A 26,752-nucleotide genomic window follows, 5' to 3' on the forward strand; every position below is an offset into this window, starting at 1 on the left:
AAGATTGAGGAAAGGCAAGCCTACGTTTCTGGCATTTGTGGACTTAGAGAAGGCTTTTGACAATGTTGACTGGAATACTCTCTTTCAAATTCTAAAGGTGGCAGGGGTAAAATACAGGGAGCGAAAGGCTATTTACAATTTATACAGAAACCAGATGGCAGTTATAAGAGTCGAGGGACATGAAAGGGAAGCAGTGGTTGGGAAGGGAGTAAGACAGGGTTGTAGCCTCTCCCCGATGTTGTTCAATCTGTATATTGAGCAAGCAGTAAAGGAAACAAAAGAAAAATTCAGAGTAGGTATTAAAATTCATGGAGAAGAAATAAAAACTTTGAGGTTCGCTGATGACATTGTAATTCTGTCAGAGACAGCAAAGGACTTGGAAGAGCAGTTGAATGGAATGGACAGTGTCTTGAAAGGAGGATATAAGATGAACATCAACAAAAGCAAAACAAGGATAATGGAATGTAGTCTAATTAAGTCGGGTGATGCTGAGGGAATTAGATTAGGAAATGAGGCACTTAGAGTAGTAAAGGAGTTTTGCTATTTGGGGAGCAAAATAACTGATGACGGTCGAAGTAGAGAGGATATAAAATGTAGGCTGGCAATGGCAAGGAAAGCGTTTCTGAAGAAGAGAAATTTCTTAACATCCAGTATTGATTTAAGTGTCAGGAAGTCATTTCTGAAAGTATTTGTATGGAGTGTAGCCGTGTATGGAAGTGAAACATGGACGGTAAATAGTTTGGACAAGAAGAGAATAGAAGCTTTCGAAATGTGGTGCTACAGAAGAATGCTGAAGATTAGATGGGTAGATCACATAACTAATGAGGAAGTATTGAATAGGATTGGGGAGAAGAGAAGTTTGTGGCACAACTTGACCAGAAGAAGGGATCGGTTGGTAGGACATGTTCTGAGGCATCAAGGGATCACCAATTTAGTATTGGAGGGCAGCGTGGAGGGTAAAAATCGTAGAGGGAGACCAAGAGATGAATACACTAAGCAGATTCAGAAGGATGTAGGTTGCAGTAGGTACTGGGAGATGAAAAAGCTTGCACAGGATAGAGTAGCATGGAGAGCTGCATCAAACCAGTCTCAGGACTGAAGACCACAACAACAACAACAACAACAACAACTAATAATTTTCTTAAATTATTTGGGGCGGGGGGCTTTGACCCCCTCCTGAAACGAATTTTTGAGGGGGCTCGGTCCCCCTCAGGCCCCATGGAGTCGGTGCCTGTGTATACAGCACATACTCAGATATTTTACAGAATTGTAGCGTACTGCAAATGGATGCAGAGTTGCCTGAGAATTATCGCACTAATGTTCTGCAACTTGCCTTGTATCAAGAAACTATAATTTTCAGTCAATTCTGGAATAACTAGGATATCAGAATGGGCCAAATTTTCCATGCAGTATTGTAATTATGAAGACTGCACTTTTGCTGTGTAATGGTGTTGCTGCAGATCATCAACCATCTTGGCTAGATATTCACAGAGTTCACTGACAGGCAGTTGGAAACTTATTATGGTGGTTCTGCCCATATGCATCCATCTACACAAGCTGGTCTACTCTGCAAATCACACTTACATGCCTGGCAGAGGGTTCATCGAACCACCTTCACAGCAATTCTCTATTATTACAATCTTGAACAGTGCCTGGAAAAACGGACACCTATATCTTTCTGTGTGAGCTCTGATTTCCCTTACTTTAGTATGATGATCATTTCTCCCTATGTAAGATGACGTCAGAAAAAATTTTTCGCATTCGGAAGGGAATGTTAGTGATTGAAATTTCGTGAGAAGATTCCACCACAGCACAAAAAGAGCCTTTGTTTTAATTATGTCAGCCCCAACTCCTGTATTATGTCCATGACACTCTGTCCCTTATTTCTCAATAATACAAAACTTGCTGCTCTTCTTCGGACTTCCTAAAGATCTCACACCATGCAGCAGTACTTCCAAAAGAGGATGGATAGGCATAGTGCCATTATGACTTTATCACTTTAGGACATGATGTTGAAAAGATCTGAGGATGGTCATTACAGACTGAAACCGGTCAGCATCAAAAGAATTGGTATTGTGAGCAAAGACTGGAATGAAAAACATTTGATAGTGTAGGTAGTCTCTTTAGTAGACCAGTTGCATCTTCTAAGCATTCTGCTAAGCAGTCTTTGGTTCACCTTCCCCACAACATTTTCTGTGCATTCTTTCCAATTTAAGTGGTTCGGAATTCCTGGGTATCGAAGTGAATTTATCATCTTACTACGATCATCTTACAGGTCCATCTGATGTCCATCGAATTCTTATACAGTGGTCTTTCCAGGACATTGGACATGTTATCTACAGTGTTGGAAACATAATCTTTGCTTCCTGCACAAAGTCGTGAAAAATCGTCATTTTAATAAAACTTCTCATCTTGTTTCACAGTATCAGGTAACATAATTTGACGATTCCTGTATTCTGGAGAAGCAAATACACGACTACTGTTGTTAACTTTCCTTGCTGTGTATACAGTGTGCCCTGTGACACCAAAAGTAGCTGTTACTCTGGCAGTGCTCCATGAAGATGGGGCAAGTGTTAAAACTTGAATATGTTCACTGCAAGTTTAAGTTCTACATGTCCAAATTAGGCGGTCCATTACATCAGAAAAATCTTTGCCCTGCTCTCATGGACTTGCATTTCTTACTTACTGGACTGTAGAATCAGGATTCAAGGCTTTATGAATTTTCTGGTTTGCTGCACAGCTGATTTGATGTGATTTGTTTCCATAAGCTTGTTCGTAGCTGGCAGGAACTGACCTCAGTGGTAACATTCTGAGCAGAGTGTCAGATTTGTTCAGGGACTGACGAAGAATACTGGATGGGTCATGAGCATCGTCTGAATCTCTTGAGCTGACTTCTTTCCTTTCAGCAGTATTGAAGCAGGTACAACACAAATATTGGCCAGCTTCACATTCAGCTTCATTCACTTCATGCATGACTTCTGTAAGAGAGAAAGTTTCATGCTTTACAGTTTGGGAGAAAATGAAATAGCACGATTAATTAAAACAAGACTTATTTGAAACTGCTGATGGTAAAACCTCTATTTTACGTAAATTTTAGACACCAATTACAGGCTTCACATTCAGTACTAATTACACAAATAATATTTATAGTGATGAAATTGCTTACTTGTAATTTGTCTCCTATGCCTGGAGAATGAATTGGCACAACGAAGTTGCTGATGTGAGTGCCAGACACATCTTTTTGTGATGGAAACATCTCTAGTATCCTGGATCAACCACATCTTTCAGGAACAATTTTTCAAGGAATTACCAATTCTCTTTAGTGGTGAATGTGGAGTGGCATTTTCATTTTATTCTTTGTCATTGAATAAAATGCGTTCGCAATTGTCAAGACAAAGAAGAATATTCTATTAGGTATGTAAATATTTCAGCAAAAAATCAAGCTGAGGTTCAGTTGTCTACATCCTGCCCTCGCCCCTACCCCCTTCCTCCAGGTCTTTGAAGTTTGTCAAATTTGTTGCAGTGTGAAATGCTTTTCACTGTAATTTATACTTAACACTATGATTAAAAGAGTTAAAGAGCACAAGGTGGGGTCTGAACTGTTCTCTTGTACGAAGTTACGATTTTTTTTTTTTTTTTTTTTTTTTTTTTTTTTTTTTTTTTAAGAAGAATCATGAAATCTTTGCACAGCCTGAAAAAGTGAATGTTTCAACATTTTCTGCGAACAACCTGTATGATGCGTCCTACTTTTTATACGTTGTATGAACTTAATGGCCTGTGTACTGGACGCATTAAAAAACTGAGATCTACATACTAAGTAGTAGATCTCTGAAAATTTGTAAATTCGTGCCTGGCTGACAAGCTACACACCCTTGAGCATTCAAAACTGATTTTCCTCAAGGTTAGTTAGGACACTGCTATTTGAGAGTTTTACTGTTAAGACACATGGGTATCCTTGTACCAAATATGACTAAATTCTGAGATGGTCACAGTATCATCCACTGGGGACAATGCGTGGAATGACCCTTCAGCTTTCTCCAGTATTTGTAGATCACACATAACCTTTATTTCCCTTATTTCAATGTGTTGCTTCAAACTGTGGACAGACTTCTCAGTTATACCTTAATTAAAATAACAGTGATGGACATTCAAGCATGTTGGTTCACATTTGTATGTACACACAATATGGCTGCAGGGTGTTTCCTAGATACATTCTCACACTGCCCTTTAATGTGCATTATTGGGTTATCCTGGCACGTGGCTCAAATTAAAACTTTTCTACATACTTTTGCAGGTATTTTAATACATTCTTGTAAAATAACCACCACACAGAAAAATAATGAGGAGGAGTAAATTTTTGTGTTTCTGGCTGCAACTATTGGTTAGTGACAGTGATGGACTGAATTGGTGGGGCCAAGCTCATCCTCTGATTGGTTGTTGCTATGGTAATGGTCAGTTACTTTGTGCCTTCTCATGCTAAATAGAGATTACGGCCAAGTTCCTAATAGAAGTGTGGATACCTTTTCTTTCGTCACTTGTTCAATATAAAGCTGTTAACATCTCTGACTTGAGCAGCTGGTTAACAAAGCTGTGGCCAGCAATGGAATCATTGGCTCTGCTAACAGAGCCAGTCTTTACATGCATGTTGTCAATACTGTTCCCCCCTATGGGTCCGGGGGTTAGAATAGACCTGAGGTATTCCTGCCTGTCGTAAGAGGCAACAAAAAGGAGTCTCTCACTTTTCGGCCCTATGAGTTCAGGTCCCATTCTATTGTTTGACGTGTCACTTTCAAAATTCTACAGAAGTGCAGGCCATATGGGTAAGGATGCTTTATGTGGTGTAAGAGTGACCTTAGATTAAATATCCTGAATCTCTTGTCATGGCTTTGCATCTCCACCTGCGATTCAACTATTTGTGTGAGGACAGTTTCAGGAGTATGTCATCGTCTTCCATTGTCACCTGTCCTCTTCGCCCCATGACAGTATTGGATTTCTCTGCACCCAATATCCAGCACAAAAATGGTTCAAATGGCTCTGAGCACTATGCGACTAAACTTCTGTGGTCATCAGTCGCCTAGAACTTAGAACTAATTAAACCTAACTAACCTAAGGACATCACACACACCCATGCCCGAGGCAGGATTCAAACCTGCGACCGTAGCAGTCCCGCGGTTCCGGACTGCAGCACCAGAACCGCTAGACCACCGCGGCCGGCAATATCCAGTCAGTCTATTGTGGTGGGGCCTTCATGTACCCATTTGGTGGTAGCCCCCTAACAACACAGGGATCACACTGCTGATGCGTGAGCTGTAAACTCGCCCCCCCCCCCCTTTTTCCATGCCAAGGAGTAGATGCCTGTCTTTCTGGGGTGTCAGGACTCCCGGCAATGGCCGTCATGTGAGTTGGCCTTTGCTGTGGCTCGGTGGCGCATGTGGGGAGAGCCCCTGATCGGAGTGGGTGGCATCAGGGCGGATGACCCTTGATCAAGTTGACTAAGTCATTTCTTGCTGGTGACCGTATGGCACCAGCAGTCTCTAAGAAGGGAAAGATAGAATACCATGCTGACAGATATGACCCTAAATAATTTCCCTCTCTCGATACACCATGGGAGGTATGTAGAGCTACAAAATGGAGAGAGCCATATTTGCCTCTGTTTTTAGTCTGTAGCAGAACCGAAGGGGACTCTTTTCTGCCGACGAAGCCTCAGTTTTTCGTTGAACACCTTCAGGATAAGTTTGGAGGAGTGACAGAGCTGTCAAAGATGTGAAACGACCCGGTCTTGATTCAGACAGCATCCCCAGCCCAATCCGAGCCTTACTCGCCTGTGACAAGCTGGGTGATACTCCTGTTTCCCTCACACCCCATAAAAGCCTCAACATGGTCCAGGGGATTATTTTACATCGTGACCTCCTCTTTCAGCCTGACGACGAGCTCCGCGCGAATTTGGAATGTCGGGGTGTTCATGCCGTCTGGCTTGTTTACCGGGGACCCAAAGACAACAGGGTTGCTACCGGTGCCTTCCTCTTGGCCTTTGAGGGTGATTTATTGCCTGAAAAGGTCAAGGTGATGGTTTACTGCTGTGATGTTAAACCATACGTCCCTCCCCCTATTTGGTGCTTCAAGTGCTGGAAGTTCAGACACGTCTTCCCGCTGCACTTCCAGCACCACATGTCGAGACTGGACATCCACTGCACCCAGATACTCCAAGTGCACCACCTCCCACTTGCATCAACTGTGGAGAGCACCACTCCTTCCTGCTTGCCAGACTGCCCAGCACTCCAAAAGGAGCAGAAAATTATGAAGTAAAAGACCCTGGACTGGTTGACTCACAGAGGCTTTACTTAAATTCTAAAGATTACACCCCATTCCGTTGATGTCGACATACGCTTGCAGCTACATCACCACCGCTGTCCCATGTGTCAGTGGTTCATGAACAGTGCCCCCCCCCCCCTCGGGCCACCTGAATACATCTGCCTCCTTACTTGTTGGGGGCAAATCTTCCTCCATTGCTCCCAAAGCACCTACTTTGGGAACAAGGTCCCCTCCCCCCAGATGCAGTCCCCTCCCCCCAGATGCAGTCCCCTCCCCCCAGATGCAGTCCCCTCCCCCCTGCCAGAGGAGCAACAGCCTCCTCCGGCTCTCATGTGGAAGGGGTCCCTTGGGGTCCTCTCTTCCGAAGCCTCCACTAATGCCACCACGGACACTTGCCAGTGGTTCAAGGAGCCACAAGCTGCTGGATAAAGAGCTTCATGGTCTTCCTGTGTGCCTGAAGCTGTTTTGAGAAATCTTCCCAGCAAGCCCCTGAAGAGAAGAGAGAGAGCAAGCAAACTAAGTAGTAGTCTGTTAAGAAACAGGACCCCTCTGGTGTCTCCAACACACCACTCCCTATCAGTTTATCAGTTCTGCATCTGATGATGCAGTGGAGATCTTGGCATCCCCTGCGGACCTGGATGTCACTGGTGCCTCATCCACAATAGAAATGGCTACAAATACTCAGTCTGGGTAGCAGGTGACCCCGAGGCATAACCTGCCTCTTGCATGCTTCATTCCTTCCCAGCCTCGCGATAACGTCATCCTCCAGTGAAATTGCAGCAGTTTTTTCCAGTCTGGCTGAGCTACGGCAAGTGTTAAGCTTTACACCTGCTTTCTGGATTGCCCTCCAGGAAACCTGGTTCCCGGCAATGCGGACCCCTGCCCTCCGTGGCCATAAAGGATATTACAGGGACGATAGCAACTGTAATAGTGTCAGGTGGAGTTAGTGTTCATGTCCTGAACTTAGTATGCAGTGAACCTGTGCCACTTTAAAGCTCTCTTGAAACTGTGGCTGTCAGGATAAGGACGACGCAGGAAATAACTGTCTGCAACATATATCTTCTTCCAGTTGGTGCAGTACCCCTGAACACACTGGCTGCACTGGTTGATCAGCTCCCTAAACCTTCCCTACTTTTGGGAGATTCTAACACTCGTAACTTCTTGATTTGTGGCACAGTTATTACTGGCCGAGGCAGAGATGTCGAAAATTTACTGTCACTACTCGACCTCTGCCTCTTAAATACTGGGACCGCCACACATTTAAGTGTGGCACACGGCACATATTCACCCATTCATCTCTCAGTTTGCAGTCCTGGCCTTCTCACATCTATCCACTGGAGAGCACATGATGACCTGTATGGTTGTGACCACTTCCCCATCTTCCTGTCACTGCCCTCTTGTTGGGCCCATGGACGCCTGCCCAGGTGGGCTTCAAACAAGGCGGACTGGAAAACTTTCACCTCTGCTGTCACTGTTGAATCTCCCCCACGTGGTAACATTGATGTGGTGGTTGAGCAGGTAACTACAATGATCGATTATGTGGTGGAAAACACAATCCCTCGTGCCCTTGGTGGTCGCCAGAAGTCGCTGAGACAATCAAGGAGCGTCGGCGAGCTCTACAGCGGCGTAAACGGCACCCTTCCCTGGAGCACCTCATAGCCTTCAAGCAGCACTGTGCCCGTGTTCGCCAGCTTATCAAAAGGCGGAAACAGGAGTGTTGGGAGCGGTACGTTTCGACCTACGGGTGCCATACGTCAGCTTCCCAAGTCTGGGCAAAGATCAAATGAGTTTTTGGGTACTGGACCCCAACAGGTGTTCCTGGTGTTAACATAAATGGTGTGTTATTTACCGACCCAAATGCGATTGCCAAGCACTACGCTGAGCATTATGCTCGTGCCTCAGCGTTGGAGAATTACCCCCCAACCTTTCGCATTATCAAACAGCGGATGGAAGGGAAAGTCCTCTTTTTCACTATACGCCACAGTGAACCCTATAGCACCCCATTTACAGAGTGGGAGCTCCTCAGTGCCCTTGCACATTGCCCTGACGCAGCTCCTGGGCCCTATCGGATCCACAGTCAGATAATTAAACATCTCTTGTCTCACTACAAGTGATATCTCCTCTTGATCTTCAACCGCATCTGGTGCGATGGCGTCTTTCCATCGCACTGGCAGGAAAGCACTGTCATACCAGTGCTCAAACCCGGCAAAAACCCACTCGATGTGGATAGCTATCTGCCCATCAGCCTCATCATCGTTCTTTTTAAGCTGCTGGAATGTATGGTGTGACAGCGGTTGAGTTGGGTCCTGGAGTCATGTGGCCTACTGGCTCTGAGCCAGGGTAGTTTCCACCTGGGTCGCTCTACCACTGATAATCTGATGTCTCTCGAGCCTCGAATCTGCCATCCGAACAGCCTTTTCCAGACACCAGCACCTTGTTGCAGTCTTTACTGATTTATGAAAAGCGTATGACACCACCTGGCGCCATCATATCCTTGGCACATTATAAGAGTTGGGTATCCGAGACCCGCTCCAGATTTTTATCCAGAATTTCCTGTCTCTTCGTACTTTCTGTGTACAAGTTGGTGCCTCCCATAGTCCCACCCCCCCCCCCCCCCTCCACCCCGCCCCCTCCATATCCAAAAGGGGTCCCGCAGGGCTCTGTATTGAGTGGAGTGTATCTCTATTTTTAGTGGCCATTAACGGTCTAGCAGAGCTGTAGGGCTGCCCGTCTCACCCTCTCTATACGCAGACAACTACTGCACTTTCTGCTCCACCAGTACTGGTGTTGCTGAGTGGTGCCTACAGGGAGCCATCCACAAGGCGCAGTCATGGGCTCTAGCCCACGGTTTCCAGTTTTCGGCTGCAGTCATGTGTTATGCAACTCTGTCGGCTCCGTACCGTTCATCCGGAACCAGAACTTTACCTTACTGACGATCCCGTCACTGTAGTAGAGATGTATCGAAGTTTAGGACTGGTTTTCGACACCTGATTGTCTTGGCTTCCTCACCTTAAGTGGAAGTACTGGCAGCATCTCAGTGCCCTCTGCTGCCTGAGCAACACCAACCGGGGTGCAGATCACTCCATGCTGCTGCAGCTCTACAGAGCCCTTGTTCCATCCCGCCTTGACTATGAGAGTCTGGTTTAAGGTTTGTCAGCGCCCTCAACATTGCGTTTACTCGACCCAGTGCACCACTGTGGTGTTCACCTAGCGACGGAACCTTTTAGGATGAGTCTGATGACAAGCGTCCTTGTGGAGGCCGGAGTGCCTCCATTGCAGATGAGGCGTGCACAACTGCCGGCCAGTTATGTAGCACACGTTCATAGTTCTCCTGCGCATCTGAATCACCATATCTATTTCCCACCCACGGCGGTTCATCTCCCGAATCGGCGGCCCAGGTCAGGGTTTCCAATTGCAGTTCCCGTCCGATCCTTTCTTTCCAAACTGGAGTCCTTGCCTTTACCATCTGTACTTGAGGTCCATTCACGTACACCTCCATGGTGTACACCTAGGCCGCAGCTTCGCCTGGACCTTTCACGTGGCCCAAAGGACTCTGTTAACCCCACAGCTCTCCACTGCCACTTCCCCTCAATTCTTGACAAGTACAGAGGCCACAAAGTGGTTTACACCGATGGCTGATGCTCACGTTGGCTTCACGTATGTCCATGGAGGACATGTTGAACAGCATTCCTTGCCTGATGGCTGCAGCGTTTTCACTGCCGAGCTGGTGGCTATATCACGTGCTGTTGAGCACTTCCTTTCATGTCCTGGGGAGGCATTTCTTCTGTGTACTGACTCCTTGAGCAGCCTAAAAGTTCTCGACCAGTGCTACTCTTGTCATTCTTTGGTAGCGACCATCCAGGAGAGGCCATCTATGCACCGGAATGGTCCGGTCATTCTGTGGTGTTTGTGTGGACCCCAGGTCATGTTGGAATCCAAGGCAACGAACTTGCAGACAGGCTGGCCAAACAGGCTACGCAGAAACCGCTTATGGAGATTGGCTTCTCTGCAACTGACTTGCATTCAGTACTACACCGCAAGGTTTTGCAGCTTTGGGAGACGAAATGGCATGACCTCAGCATGCACAACAAATTGTGTGCCACGAAGGAGATTATGAATGTGTGGCTGTACTCCATGTGGGCCTCTCGTGGGGACACTGGGGTTCTCTGCTGGCTCCGCATTGGCTACTCTTGGGTGACACATGGCTACCTCCTGCACCGTGATGAGCCACCTCAGTCTCGGTGTGGCTCCCGGCTGACAGTGGCCCATATCTTGGTGAGCTATTCTTCTTTGGATGCCCTGCAACAGGCTCTTCAGTTACAGGACTCATTGCCATTAATTTTAGCTGACAAGGCCTCATTGGCTGGTTTAGTTTTACGTTCTATATGCGACGTTGTGTTTTATCATTCTATATATGTTTTAGCGCATGTCCCATTTGTGTTCTCCACTCTAATACTTTAAGGGTGGATGTTTTAATGTGTCGCATAATGGCTGGCTTTTCCTTTTTATTTTCATGGCTACAGTCATCTGCTCTCTTGGTTTTACCCCTTCTACCTGTTTCTTGCTTCTCTCTGTGGTTTTCCTTTCCTGTTTTTGTCCACCGTAGTGTTGGTTGTCCTCTCATTTTTCTGGTTCTTCCTTTCTCTTGTTATTGTGCTGTACATCTCCTTTCTTTTGTTCTTTTCGTTGTGTAATTATTTTACTGGGAACAAGGGACTGATGGCCTTGTAGTTTGGTGCCTTCTCCCCCTCTCCTAAACCAACCAACCAACCAACCAACCATGTGTTGTGCAACATCCACAGCACTCATGTTATGTGACTGGTGGCTGTGATTTCATTCTTGGTCTGTTTTTCTTCAAGGATATGACACATCGCTGGCCAGTTAGGCTTACAGTGACATTTGCACATGATTACAGCTTCACATAAATGCAACTGTGTCCACACCAGTATATTCTTCCAAGGTGGGGGGGACACCACATGTTGCTTGACAGGTGACAGATTTGCTTCGAGAAACCTTCAGTAATGACTGCATTATCTCTAGGCAGTTTCAAGGTGTTTGGCCTTCCAGACTTCCCTGTCTGAATCCATGTGACTTCTGGTTGTGGGGATATCTGGAAGGTCATGTCTATCAGGGATGTATCTGGACACTTCCTGACCTGAAGGATATCATATGGCGACATATTGCTCTGATTACACCAGATATGCTGCGAGCTACTGTCAGACATGCTGTGTTAGAGATGCGGCATGTTCCTGAGTCAGGAATGATATTAAACACACATTGTAAAATGTGACAATATCATAATAACCGTGCTCCAAATCTAGGGTTGTCATGTGTTTGATTGTTCCTCCCCTTTTGCTGCACCCAAACCACGTTGACTGCTTATAGCATCATCTTTTCACCTGGCGGCAGAAAGTGGAAGTGTTATTTTTTCAGCATACTTCATAAGTACACCGATTAGGAAACACACAGGCAAATGCCGGGTTGGTTCCTCTGAAAGGGCACGGCCGACTTCCTTCCTCATCCTTCCCTAATCCGATGAGACCGATGACCTCGCTGTCTGGTCTCCTTCCCCAAAAACAACTCAACCCCTAGGAAACACGCTACCATGTTCCAGCATCCTATGATGTATACAGCCAACACTGCACCACTCAGAACATTGTCAGTTTAAGTATAACTACCCGGTACATGCTGTTAAGGTCTTAAAAATTGCATTTATTTTATTTCCATTTTAGTTTAGTGATATGTAGCTTGTGCTTTGTTAGAACCAAAACTTTCTTTTTTTTCCAGGAGAAGCAGATTGGTCTGGTGAGAGAGGTAGTATTCATAGAAAACAGAATAAATGATGAAACAAAGGAAAGACTTGCATTCTTAAATAACACTGCCAGCCGCAGTCGTGTCAGCATAGGGAGACAAGATACTAACATCCTTGAAGCACAGAGACTCAGTGCAATAAAAGAAGACTGTGATACTACAGGTACCAATACAGGACCACTTCCAAGTTGTTTGATTTATGCTTTCATTGTATTTTTTGTGGTTTTGACAGGCATCTAAACAAGACTTAAAATGTCACAGAGCTTTAGGATGTCCTTCAGAATTAACTTACAGAGGAAACACACACAAAACCTATATTGTCCTGTGAAGAGAGAGGAGGTGGTTACGGGGAGGAAAGGGTATATTTGAAAATGTGGAATGTACTGCCCATAAGCCATCCCACAGTCTCAAAAGGCTATCCACTGCTCATGCAATCTATTGTCCTGCATCATCTGTTTATTTATTTATTTATTTGTAGTGCACAACTATTCCCATTCCCAACTCCTTGCCACATGGGCCATACTTTGTGTGTGTGTGTGTGTGTGTGTGTGTGTGTGTGTGTGTGTGTGTGTGTGTGTGTGTGTGTGTGAGAGAGAGAGAGAGAGAGAGAGAGAGAGAGAGGGGGGGGGGGGGGGGGGGGCTCGGTTCGATTTGTACCACAAATTTGATGTGGGTAGTCGCTGATCTCCAGCAGCATCAGAAAATTGGGCCTTAAAGTACATTGTTACACTAACACATTACATGTAGTACAGCAACAACTGAAAAGTCTGTGCAAGAACATTAGCACAGCCACAGAAGACAAAGAGAAAAAAAATGTATTTTTTTCTGGATGAGCAAAGCTACAACTTTTCCCAATGATTTCTGAAAATCTGGGTTGTGTGAAATTGAGTGAAAAGTGGAAAATCCGTAACAGTATAAGGAAAAGGATAGTTGTTACTCACCGTATAGTGGAGACGTTGAATCACAGAAAGGCACAACAAAAAGACTGTCACACAATTAGCTTTCGACCAACAAGGCCTTTGTTGAAAGCAAACCCCACCCGCAGAGGTTGTGCTCATGTCTGTATGAATTGCGTTTGCATGAGTGTGTGCGTGTGTGTATGTTGTCTAATTTTGACAAATACCCTGTTGGCTCAAAGCTAATTGTGTAACAGTCTTTTTGTTGTGCCTTTCTGCGAGTTGTCATACCCGCTACATGGTGAGTAGCAACGATCCTTTTCGTTATTCTGAAATTATGTAACACATTGGATGTAATATCTGCTGGAAGCCATGGATGGAGATGGCTCAGTGGATTTGATGCTTTTAGACGGACTGAAGCTTCTGATTCAGTGCTTTAGATGTCTACTAAATAAAATAGTTCTGTTTGATATTTATCCAAGTTTGCAGCTCATGGAAAATGTTTTGACAGGCAAAATGTTGCTCGTTACCTTGATGACCATTCAGCCAAAGCCAGAAAAAATTTTTGTGCTCTCCAGGAAAGTCTTACTATCGCCAGTGTCAACATTGTATGTTAATGGCTTCACAGAAATTATTAATTGCATCTGACTTTTCACAGATGATGCAAGTTTCTGTAAGGAACTGTCAAAATTACCACTAGTACCCAGTCAGATAGAAAGAAAGTGTTGATGTGGTGCAAAGTTTCTTCAGGAACTTGCAATGCAGGAAAAGTTGAGATTCACCTTACATAAAGTGTTATGGTGGTTATATACCCAGTTATCAATTAAGTCAGTTGGGCCACCAATTATCAGCAACTGTCAGCATGGTATAACAGTGGAGAAATGAGTAAAGTCATTTGTAGCTGATGCAAATTGCACACACCACATTCACCTTCAAATGTATTTCTTAACACTTTCATGGGCGCATTCTTTTGTAGCGAGTCAATGTCAAAATAAAGCAGTTTTTTTTTGGACCACAAGATGATTGGCACATCCAGACATGGTAAGACTTATTCACAGAAGCTTTGTAAAACCACTAATTTGGTGAAAGTGTGCTTCCCAAGGTCAACAGAAGACAAACAAATTTTGCGGTTAGTATACCTCCCTGCTAGCCGTGTGCGGTCTAACGCACTGCTTCCCAAGCGGGTATTAGTGCCAGTCCCCGGCACGAATCCATCTGCAAATTAGCGTCGAGGTCATTTTCCATCTGCCTCGGTGAATGTAGGCTGGTTCCCCTTATTCTGCCTCAGTTACACTATGTCAGCAATTGCTACGTAAACAGTCTCCACGTACATGTACACCATAATTACTCTACCACGCAAACATTGTCTGGAATGAGACGTTCCCGAGGAGGTCCACTGGGGGCCGAACCGCACAATAACACGGGGGCGGGGATGAAGCCTCTCTGTCGTTTCTAGCTCCCCAGTTCAATACATACATGCTGCCCAAATCTCTTTGAGAAACGGCTTGGTGCTAAATATTATTCCCTTGAAAATTAAAATGTTATTTGGTTTGATATGTACTTCTCATAGCCCTAAAAGAGACATTTCACAACAAACTGCAGCAGATTACTACTATACACCAGGCACTTGCAGAACTGATACAATGTATTCCCTTAAATCCAGTAAGGAAAAACGGACAGTGGTAAGTGTATCCCCCATGGCCTACAAAGGGGTTAATATGTCACTTCATCCTCTTCAGATGAACAGTGTCATTTCATTACTGAAATGCTGGTGACAATGTTAAGGCATTTCTGTGTTGTTTGCATAATGTGTAAAATACTTAACAGAAAACTAAGTCCATAGCCACCATTGTTTCACAGGTTGAGAGGGGCAAAGAACAAGGGGAAAAAAGTTTGCAACTTAAATCACAACATTGAAATAACTTAAGCAGCTTGTCTGTGCAGTTGAGGATATTGTTCTGAGGGTAATATTAAAAAAAAATAAATAAATAAATAAATAAAAAAAAGTGAATTTCTGAATCGGGCATGCAGGTCATTCAGTTGGGGTATTGCTAGACTATCACCTCAAGTTGGAAGTTATGAGATAGGCTACATCAGCAGCCAAAAGCAAGAATTGTGCTACAATGTTTGAGTGTCTCTTTGAAATGACAGAATGTTTAAATTACTGAAACGCAGTCAGTCATAGTTTGATCCACAAATTAAGGCCTTGAATTCCAGGACCTGTTCTATCATGAAGTTGAAGTTGATTTTCCCCATAGGATTAATTTTTGTTTGATCTAATTTTTCATACCTGTTACCAAATTATTGGTTATTTCGACCGTATAAAAGATTGTCATCACTCTTCTTACCTTTATCTTTAAGTGTGTCTGTTACTGAGGAGGTGGAAGTGGAGTGTATTTTTAATGGCAGTGACGAATACAATATTAGAAAATTTCTTCTTATTATGCCTATGATTCCACTGTTATAAATTCTGTGACATTCATGATAAGCTCTTGAAAAGATTTCATTGGGCTGTTAAGTAAATCTTGCTACATTCGTTATGCCTGAATATTATCATTTCTTACTAATAACAAAAGGAGGGTGAATATTGGTTGTTGAAGTACAAATCTTTTTTTGTGTTGCAAATCGATTTGAGTCACTGTGTGACCATCATCAGTGCTAATATTGGACTCATAAATACAAGCAGTAAAATTGCAATATCTGCACATACCAATGCAGAGCAATTGTCAGACTGAACTGGGCTGGGTTAGCCCAGTTAAATTTTTACTTGTCAGACCAAAGGTACATATGCAACTGGGCTAGCCCAGCCGAATTCTGTCTGACTGGTACTCGTCATTGGTGTGTTCAGATATTGCAGTTTTACTGCTTGTATTTGAGTCCGTAAGGCTTCAATACTAGCACTGATGATGGTCATGCAGTGATTGAAATCGATTTGTAACAGAAATAAAGATTTCTACTACAATGACAAATGCTGACCCTCCTTTTGTTACTAATACTGCTGTGGTGGTCATGGTGCACACAACTCTTGATGGAGTCCTCATAAAAAAAAACCTTTTCGTAAGAAAACTTAAAAGCGGTTTTACTGATAGACTCATTAAAGCTTCTCATCAGTGTTGTTGGGAGTGCAGCTTGTGTTTATGTGATGGGTTGTGGCAGGACGTCCTGTTTTTACCCTTACATCCATCAAATCTGAAGTCCATTAACAGTCATGCAATGATACCCCAAGGTGTAAATGAAAATTATGATTTATTATTCACTTGTTTTAAATGTGTATCGTATACAAATAAATAAATAATAATTGGTAGTGTTGGTCATAAAAGTTTTTCTTTAAGGTTCGCTGCTATCGGATTTAAGTTACTCCCGGTCTGAAGATGACCTTGATGTGGACGTGGTCCGTACTATTAGATCTTGGAGAAAGCATCGTCCTTCCATAACTGTAGATGAGGTGGAAGATCATGTGCCAAAGCGCCGTAGAAAATCAAATAGGGCTATTGAGGTAAGTTGTTTATTTTCCTGCTTTACAATGTCATCAAAAAATATCTTTGTACCTAATAAAGACAAAACAAGTCTTTTGTATTGAACTTTCTTGCTTCTAGGGGGAAAAAAAGTTCAGTTCTTATTAATTCATTTGCCGAAATGTGTTATTAATAGCAATTTCAGTTGATTCAACCAAGCTATAATGTCAGCCCATTCTTGTTGCTGATGGAGCTGGAATGACAGAAATAATGTGTTGGTTAGGAATCCAACAAGCATCCTGCCTAGCGGGCCAACAGAAATGGTTCAGATAGCTCTGAGCACTATGCTACTTAACTTCTGAGGTCATCAGTCGCCTAGAACTTAGAACTAATTAAACCTAACTAACCTAAGGACATCACACACATCCATGCCCGAGGCAGGATTCGAACCTGCGACCGTAGCGCTCGCTCGGCTCCAGGTTGTAGCGCATAGAACCGCACGGCCACTCCGGTTGGCGGGCCAACAGAATGAATGTGCATGTCCATTGAGGTGTGTGAAACTGACTAAAACATCATTTTCTTCTTCTGAAGCTTCACACACATTACCAGTCCACCATTTTCTATCATATATACAGGCAATGTATTGGCCTGGTTGTAAGGTAGTAATATTTCTGAATGAAACTGTTGCTTGACTTTGGTCAACATTTGCCACAAAAAAAATTGTATCATTGGATAGCTCAGTTTTTAATGTTTCAATTTCTTCTTTTGGAAGGGAAAAAAGAAAAAGATTGGATTCCTCTGATATTCTTTGTACAGTATTTAAAGAAATCAGTTGGTGTCAAAATTTGGTCCTCAGTTCATCTTTGAGGGCTTGCTCTTGCTGCCAGGCACTTAACAGTTCCTCTAATTCCATCACATGGAGATTTCCCGTGGCTTGTAGCAAAAATGTTCCATTCAGCTGAGATTCCAAAGTCATTTTGATGGTGGCGGAGATTGAGAATATTTTTGAACTTTTTGTACTGTGTTGCTGACCCATCACTGAAGTAGTAAATGTGTGTTATTTTTACAAGGAGACACTTTAGATCTTCTATTAATTTCACTATAGAAGCATGTACAGTGATTGCATCATGTTTCAGGCTGTCGCTTATTATACAGTAGCTGATGCTGCTGATGTCCAAGTTATTTCTGAAGTACACAACAAATGGGTATAAAGTTACTTGACTGTTATTCCAGTGAAAACCTGGAGCTGCATCCTGGACAGTGAAGGAATAATTTTTAGTGAAGTCCATTAATATGATCAGTTCAGTTGGCTTACAGCTTTCTTTTATCCATTTTAGGTGCTTGCTCTGGTGTGTTGCAACATAATAATGAGTGGAAAAAAATTGACAATCAGATCTTCAATAAAATCCTCAGTGGTCATCTGATTGGTTTCTAATGTATCTCTATCAGTGTGCACCCACTGTTTGAACTCAATGGTATAATGTGGATCACTGTCTTCAAAACTACTTTCTAAAAACCGTTCCAAGTAGTTCTTTTCCTGGACACATTTCACAGCGATGAAGGATGCAGTCTTTGGATTCCAAAGCACACACTGTTTTAGCAGTCAGACTCTTATAATCTTCTTTAATTGGAGTGCTTGCAAGCATCAGTTACACATTTTGGTGTAAAGTGCAAACACAGACTGAGTGGGTTCCTGCGGCAGCCACAGTGATGCACCATTTTGGCCTCAATTTGAAAAATTTGGAAAATCAAATTTCAGGCCCATGCTGAAGTCTATATGCAGCAAACATTTCTTTCAAATTATTCAGAAGAAGGTATTTTTGCATCAAAACTTTCTTTCCTTCTATTCTAATTGATACACGGTCTTTTGTACCTGGACAAATTCGGCTAAATTCTTCATTTCTGAAAAAATGCTACCACTCTTTCTTTTACGGCATCTGGAATCTTCTTGCCACAGTTGTTCCTTGGCAGAGCTAATACACCATTTTCTGCCCGTAACTTCCTAGCTGCTTTTACCATCCTGTCTGATACACCAAATTTTTGCATTGTCTCTTTTATAGCTCAGCTTTGTGGTATTAATGTCAGTATTTGCAATTTTTCAGGCTGCCTTGACAATTGCAACTTCTCTTTCAATTCTTTAATCAGCTGCTTATAATCTTCACAATCAGGGCATGTCTTATATGGCTACGAAGTCTTTCGCGACGTATTTCCTGAGTAAAAATTTCTCAGTGTACATGCCGCGTCAAATCAGGATAAATCTCCAAGCTTTCGACCACTACCTCCATGGTCGTCGTCAGGGCTAAAACTGACTGTCGTGAACTAGCGAGGTTCCCACTTTTATATGCAAAGGACGGCTTCTTATTGGCTGGAATACGTCAGCGATATGGTGCGTAGTGAAGTGGTGCCCTCTACTTCCATAGATGTAGTTGCTATCCCGCGTTGCTTGCAGCGCCATCCCTCACCTCCGCCCATCATGCTTCTACAGATACGTCGACGATACTTTTTGAATCTGGCCACACGGCAGCGACACGCTGCAGCAGTTTGTCGAACATCTGAATGGTGTACATCCAAACATAAAATTTACATTGGAGGTAGAGAAGGAAGGGAAGTTAACTTTTTTAGATGTGTTGGTAGAGCGAAAGCCGGATGGACGACTGGCCCATTCTGTGTACAGGAAGCCAACCCATACAGACTTATATCTGCATAGCCATAGCTTCCATCATCCGTCTCAGAAGAGAGCTATGCTGAATACTTTAGTACACAGAGCCAAGACTATTTCCGACAAGGACCACCTCGGTCCCGAGATCAACCATTTGACGACTGTTTTCAAGAGGAATGGTTATTCTGCCGGTGAAATTAAATCAGTATTGTCTAAGAAAGTAAGACACGATGCCGGCCACATACAAGAAGAGGACCAACACATAGCGCGGCTTCCTTTTTGCGGTGCTACAACGAGCAAGATAGCCAGAGTCCTGAAGAGGCAAGGAATAAAACCAGTCTTCCGACCACCTAGGAAAATTAAGGAAATGTTGAGACCAGTCAAAGATAGTCTCGGCTTAAGAGTGCCGGGAATTTATACTATTCCTTGCGAATGCGGCAAGAATTACGTGGGCCAGTCTGTAAGAACAGTTGCCGACCGCTGCATCGAGCACCAACGCCACCTGAAATACAGGTATTTGGAAAAATCAGCGGTGGCTGAACATAGCCTGCTTAACAAGCATAAGATTTTATTTGAAGAAACCAGAGTAATAGCCCACACATCGAATTACTGGGACTCTGTGATCCGGGAAGCAGTCGAAATTAGACTTAGCGATAATAACTTTAATAGAGACAACGGCTATGCACTTAGCAACACTTGGAAGAGTGCACTGGATAAAGAAATATCGCAGAGAAAAACCTCTCGCACTTTACCTCCTGATTTAAGGGATGGCGCTGCAAGCAACGCGGGATAGCAACTACATCTATGGAAGTAGAGGGCACCACTTCACTACGCGCCATATCGCTGACATATTCCAGCCAATAAGAAGCCGTCCTTTGCATATAAAAGTGGGAACCTCGCTAGTTCACGACAGTCAGTTTTAGCCCTGACGACGACCATGGAGGTAGTGGTCGAAAGCTTGGAGATTTATCCTGATTTGACGCGGCATGTACACCGAGAAATTTTTACTCAGGGCATGTCTTGCTTGTGCTAGGTGTTTGAAAATCTTTTGGGGTGAATCCTCGAGCAGCAATGTTACTCCCAATTTCCTCTTGAACTTTGCTTATTTTTCATTTTGCATAACCTTTCACATCCCTTTTTGATACTCTGAAATTTTACAGGGGAGACCCCAAAAGCAGTCAGACTTCAATCGATTGATACTTCTGGATATGCTTCATTTTCTGACTGCTTTGAAGTGGACTGTGATTTTTCTGCTTTCTTTGCTAAAAATTGTTTTCTGCAAGTTGGGCTGACCAGGTTTGACATTGATCTTAGTCTTGGCTTGCAATTATTTTGCTGTTTCCACATTGATAATCGGTAAACCCTTTTTAACAGAATGATTCTTTGCACCAAAAGGATTACAACAAGATCTCTGTAGAAAGTCACAAGTATTGCTTTGTGATGAAAGCATATTTGTGGATTTTCAGTAAGACGTATCTCACTTCTTTGGTTTATTAACTCGGTTATTATTTGAGCAATCTGGATGCCACTTGCAGAGTTTTATGACATGCTGACAGGTTGCAGATAAGTAAAGTGTCTGCTTCAGAAAGCTATACTTTCAGTAGATACATGGCAATGAAGTACTGTATAGTCAAAATTTGGTACGTCAAGATTTATGAGCCACTTTGATAGCACACTACGATTAATTTACCGTAGTTTGACCTTTAGAACTACAACTAAGCTATTGTACGCAAAAAGTTGAACAGGATCACAAGTTTCAGCTCAACAGGTCTCTTAGATCCTGAACAATGGTAAAACAAAGTCGATCATTTATTCATTTCAGTCGCAGTGTCAAAAAAACAATCATTTATGAAAAAGTGTCTAGTGGCCCCACCATACTACTTGTGAAGCTGTAATTTGGCAGTGCTTCATGTTAGGTCTATATGTGCATCCTGTAAAAATTTCATTGAAATTGGAGATGGTAGAGTGGGGACCCTTTTAGGCCACCTGACATGGAATGACCCAGGCCACACAGTTTATCGAAAACTCGCACACACAGAGCGTTATCTATGCTGGAATTTGAACCTCCACCAACATGCAAAAAAAGTGATGCATCATAAGAACATTGGCAGATAGAGTAAGGAACATCTGCAAACCATAGCTGCTTGACACAGTATTAAAATACCTCACCAATTCATTGCTCAAGGTGGGTTATTCATCCGCTGACGTAAAAGGAGCATTAAGACCACCACAAAAATCATAGTGGTGCACAAGTTCTGTGAAATGGAAAGTCTTTCTGCCTTTTATTAAGGACATTGCTGACCACATAAAAAGATTTTTGACAAAGTGGTAATCTACAGATCAACCTGGAAAGTACAGCATCACCAAAAATTGGCCAAGGTTGCTTGCAAACTGCTTGGGGAGGGAGGGGGAGTGGGGAGACACAGTTGCTTCCGTGTAGTTGCGGGTTCGTGTGTGTGGATACAACAAAAAGAATGCACGAATAATAGAGATATTTTCAAATACCTACTCTTTCTTCAAAAGTTTATTGAAGTTCTGTGCATAGGTACAGCATGCCTGATTATTTCTTAAAATAGTCTGTGATGTTGATCTGCTCCCAAGAGGAATTTATATTTTTCCTCACAGCATTTCAAATTTTTCTTGCAGCAGCAATGCCATTGTGCTGAAACACCCTCTGGCCCATATGATCTAGAAGGGTATCAGCAGACTGCAACATGGTGCAATGATTGACAAGGTCACTGACTTCATCCCCAGTTTCACATTCACTGTCTTCTTTGTTTTGTTTAGGATCCGTGACAATTTCAGTGTCACTCTTGTACTGGAAACAGTTTGTATGTGCTGACCTTCAGCCAATCATTCAAATTTTCTTTGACGTCTATAAAACCATTTAAACCGGTTGCCAGATCCATTAATTGAACAGGTGTTATTTCTTTATCACTGGAACCTGAGAAATCAGTTTCTTCTAAATATGGAAGAATTTTCCTTCGTGATCAAACTAGTGTATGTGGCTTGACGTCCTGCCAGGCATCACAAATCCCGTGCATGGCATCTAGAATTATTATCTTCTTCCAGAACACCACCAAATTGTCCTCACCAAGTAACAATCTCAGCAGATGAGCCGATTAGTGCTGTTTTACTGGTGCAATTATGTCTTTGTCCATTGGCTGTGTAATGGCAGTCAAGTTAGTGCGTAAAAACTTAGTTTCAATGAGATCACCATCATATATGAGAATTCTCTCATCAGAACGGCATGAACTGCGCTCTTAAAAGCAAGGTTCTGGTTGGTAGACATTTCCAATACACCAGTTTCATCTGCCTTGTAAATTTGGACTGGTGTAAAATTCTAGTCCACAAATTTCTGGAACTCTTCCTGGAAGGGATCAGCAGCCGCAACATTTGAACTAAGCCTCTGTCTTTGTACAGTAATTTCACAAAATACATGATGGTTTTTGAACCTGGTTAGCCATCCAGATGAGACAATAAATTCTCCCTCTAACCCCAGAGCTTAATGAGAAAAATCATACCTTTTCGACACAAACCGTGCCTCAACTAATGAACCTTCTGCTCTGCTTTGGCTGAACCACTGCAAAAGAGCAGCATCTAATTCATAAAATGTAGATCTCTTAGTGATTTTTTTGTGCAGATAGTCCAGAACTAGAATCGCATTTTAGTACCATGATCAGCACTTGGTTTCCCCCTTCTCAAATCTTTCAATTATTGCAAATTTTTGTTTTAATGTCAAACATGTTTCTTTAGTCTCCCTTTCATTTCTTTCACAGAGTCCTTTAAATGTGCTTCAGTGACACACACACACACTGACGAACATCAGAAAACCGATATTGTTTTCCATTGACTGGGGAAATCATCACACCCCCATCCATTACAGGCTCCCCTCCACGACGGAAACACGGTGAACGAGCAACCCCCATGATAGATGGCTCCCATGTTACAGTGGAACATTAATGGGTTCAGGACACATGTGGAGGAACTGAAACTGCAAGTGCAGGAATGCCCCCTGTGCCTGTGTTAAAAAAAAAAAAAAAAAAGCCACTGACACCCCGGTGTTATAGGGCATCCTTCACCGAAAGGGTGATCTGACTTGGGACAGAGCCAATAGGGGGTTGCTGTGTTCGGCGATAATCTGCTTCACTCCACTGCTCTCTCCTTGGCTATTGACCTGCAAGCAGTTGCTGTCAAAATTCATGGATGTCAAAGGATCGCCATTTGCTAGCTGTATTTACCCCTGCCAGATGCAACAGACTCAGGTTCTCATAGACCTTGTGGGCCAACTCCCGCTACCATTTCTCCTGGTAGATTTCGATGTCCATCATGTCTTGTGGGGCTCTCCCTCTACTTGCCCTCAGGGTCGGGTTATGGAGAGCCTCATGACATCTCATAAGCTGTGCCTCCTCAACACGGGTAATCACGTTCATTTCTGCACTGCTTGTGGGTCATCCTCAGCCTCTCTTTCTGCTCTCTGGCCCTTGCAGACTCCGTTCAATTGGAGGTCATTGACGACCTTCATTTCCAGTGACTGCATTCACCTTTTGAATGGAGCATTACCAGAAGAAAAGCTACCATCATGGATGGTCAGCAGGGCTAACTGGATGCTATTCAGTCAGCTGGCTGCATTTGTACATCACAACAGTGTCCAGGACTGAGTGGATTACATATCACAAGTGATCCATCATGCTGCTGACTTAACCATCCCAAAGTCCTCAGGTCATCTTAGGAGGCCACCTGTATGTTGGTGGACAGATGAGTGCCAGTCAGCTATCTGGGACAGACGATTTAAATGCTGTCCTATAGCAGATAACCTCACAGCCTTTTGAGTTGCAAGAGCCAAGGCTCGATACGTAGTTAGGAGAGCAAGAAAAGGTCATGATAAGTGTTTCTGTACTCTATCAACCATTCCATTTGTTCTATGAAAGTATGGGAAGCCATCAGGAGGATTTCTGGCAAACGCAGCTGTTTACCAATAGCAGCAGTGCTGAAACAAGGATATCTCCAAACAGTGCCCGGAGACTTCGCTCAAATGCTGACGGAGGATTTTGCACTAACTGCTGCCAGTGCCAGCCAGGATCCGGCATTTCGTGACTGCCATGCTACTGTAGAGATGGAAGATTAAACTTCAGATCCAACAGTTCTGAGACTTACAGCTACCCTTCCTCTATGTGTGAGCTGGAATCGGCCCTGTCTGAGACTTGCAATACTGCACTTGGTCTCAGCCAAATCCCTCACTGTATGCGTAGAAGTTTGCAGCAGCATAAAAGGAAATCCTCCTCAAATGTTTTAATTTTATATGGCGGACTTTCCCAGCTTGTGGAGGGGGGCACTTTTGGTACCTCTCCTCAAACCGGAAAGGACCGCACATGTCTCAGTAGTTATTGGAGTATCACCTTAACAAGGTATGTAGGGAAGACCCTGGAGCATATCACTAACCATCATCTATTCTGTTTATTAGAGACCTTTGCCACTCTGTGTGAATCCCGGAGATTTCGATCCACTGCCTACAACCTTACCCTGCTAGAGGCAGCTATTCAGCAGGCTTTCCTATGTAAACATCACTGCATTTGCATATTCTTAGATGTCAGTAAAGTGTACTATACTGCTTGAAGACACTGTATTCTCACACAGCTACATCAGTGGGGCTTTCGTGGCCACCTCCCTATCTTCACATGGTCTTTCCTGTTTGAGCAGTTCCTTAGGACTTGAGTTGGTGACTAGTTGTCAGATCGTTTTGGGCAGGAGAATGGTGTCCCTTACAGCACTGTTTTAAGTGTTACCGTGTGTGTGTGTGTGTGTGTGTGTGTGTGTGTGTGTGTGTGTGTGTGTGTGTGTCGCACACACGTTTTCATCGTTCTTGAATTTTTTTTCACTATGAGGTGCGCCACTCTGTTTTAGAGACTCTGGGAGGTTTCTGGGCCTCATTGCCACACCTGACGGATGTGAAAGTCAGAACCCTGAGGACCCAGAAGTCACTAGATATCATAAAGTATCTTAGCCGCACGTTTTGGAGAGTGGGCAGGGCATGTCTACTCCATGGTTACAGGGCTTTCATGCATTTTTGGCTGGACTATAGGTGCACAGTGTATGGATCAGCGAGGGCTTATTTGAAGATCATTGACACTGTACACCACAATAGGATTCGGCTCGCCATGGGTGCTTATAGACCAATCCCGTATTGAATCTCTGTGCTGAGGCTGGGGAACCACCACTCACCGTCTCGTGGCAGCTTCTCATGTAGGGCATGTAAGTTCCTTACAGCTCCAACTTCTCCTGCATACCATGCTGTTGCTCTTCCACCTCTGGAACACTTTTTCTCCAACTATCCACGAGCCACACTGTTGTTTGAGATCCGTGTGCAAAGTTGGGGACTCCATTGGTTGCTCTGTCGTTTTTTGGATCGTGTCCTCAGTGTTCAACTGCCTCAAGAATTCACTGTCTTTGATGCCGAATTATGTGTGTTCTTGTGGACACTGGATCAGATGAGATGTTCTTCCAGTGGTAAATTTCTTGTCTGTTCAAATTATCCGAGTGCACTCCACTCCATCCAATGTTTGTACCCAGTGGGTAATTAATCCAGAATGCCTTCCTCCAACTAGGATGACTGGGGAAGGAGGTGTCTTTATATTGGATAACAGGGCACATGAGTATTGTGTTGAACGAAAGAGCGGATCTAGCAGCCAAGGAGGTGTGTTGTGATCCTCAGTTCCTTCAGTGCAGCATCCTCCCACATGCTAGCACCTCGCTGTTGAGGTACAAAGTCGTGCATCGAGGGGGAGACGAGTGGCTGAAAGCGACTGACAATAAGCTCCGTGTAGTAAAGCCCGCAACTCGGCTGTGGCATACTTCCTTGCAGCCACATCGAAGGGACGAAGTCCTTCTTAATCTTCATCTCATCAGCCACAGCCCTATGACACATAGCTTTTTGCTGTGGCAAAAGGACCCTCTGACGTGTGGTGCTTGTGGAACACAGATCATTATGTGCCACATTTTATTGAAATGTGTTCTATTTTCTAACCAGCAGGCCGTGGCGGATTTGCCAAAGGATCTGCTCTCTGTTTTACATAATGTTCAAACGAATGTGGTTAGATTTTTAAAGTTTTGTGAATTGTCCAATGTTTTCCCCAAGAATTTAGGGGAATGATTTTAATGTGTTCACAGGGTAACTGGCTCACCTACGTTTTTATAAGTGGTCAGCAAGTCACATTTCCCTGTGCTTTTCTTTTAGCTCCTCTGTTGTTTTACTTGTTTCAATCTCCTGTATATCACATTTTAGTATTTATTCATTGTGTTAGCGTGTATGTTAACATTTTTGCTGTTTTATTCACATTCATATCATGTAATGTTTGTCGGGGCACTGATAACTTTGCCGTTGAGCATCTGTTAGCAATCCCCCCCCCCTACCACACACACACACACACACAAACACACACACACACACACACACACACACACACACACTTGTTACTGACTTCAGTTTTTCTGTTTTTAATTCATTGAATGGGTTAATAAATGATTATGAGCTCAGTTACACACACAGTTTCAGCACTCATTAACTTTTTGAGACTCTGCAGTTATGGTACCGTATTTACTCGAATCTAAGCTGCACCTGA

General features: G+C 43.5%; 1 protein-coding gene across 1 annotated transcript in view; it reads left to right on the top strand.

Annotated features, from left to right (window-relative positions):
- LOC124605507 (rac GTPase-activating protein 1) overlaps nucleotides 1–26,752 on the top strand; it is a 151,292-nt gene that overhangs the window by 15,508 nt on the left and 109,032 nt on the right. The window contains exons 3-4 of the mRNA XM_047137240.1: nucleotides 12,100–12,286; nucleotides 16,352–16,515. Coding sequence (XP_046993196.1) covers nucleotides 12,100–12,286; nucleotides 16,352–16,515 — 351 coding nt within the window. The remainder of the gene's footprint in view (nucleotides 1–12,099; nucleotides 12,287–16,351; nucleotides 16,516–26,752) is intronic.

This window comes from Schistocerca americana, chromosome 3 (assembly GCF_021461395.2).
Source record: "Schistocerca americana isolate TAMUIC-IGC-003095 chromosome 3, iqSchAmer2.1, whole genome shotgun sequence".
NCBI lineage: Eukaryota > Metazoa > Arthropoda > Insecta > Orthoptera > Acrididae > Schistocerca > Schistocerca americana.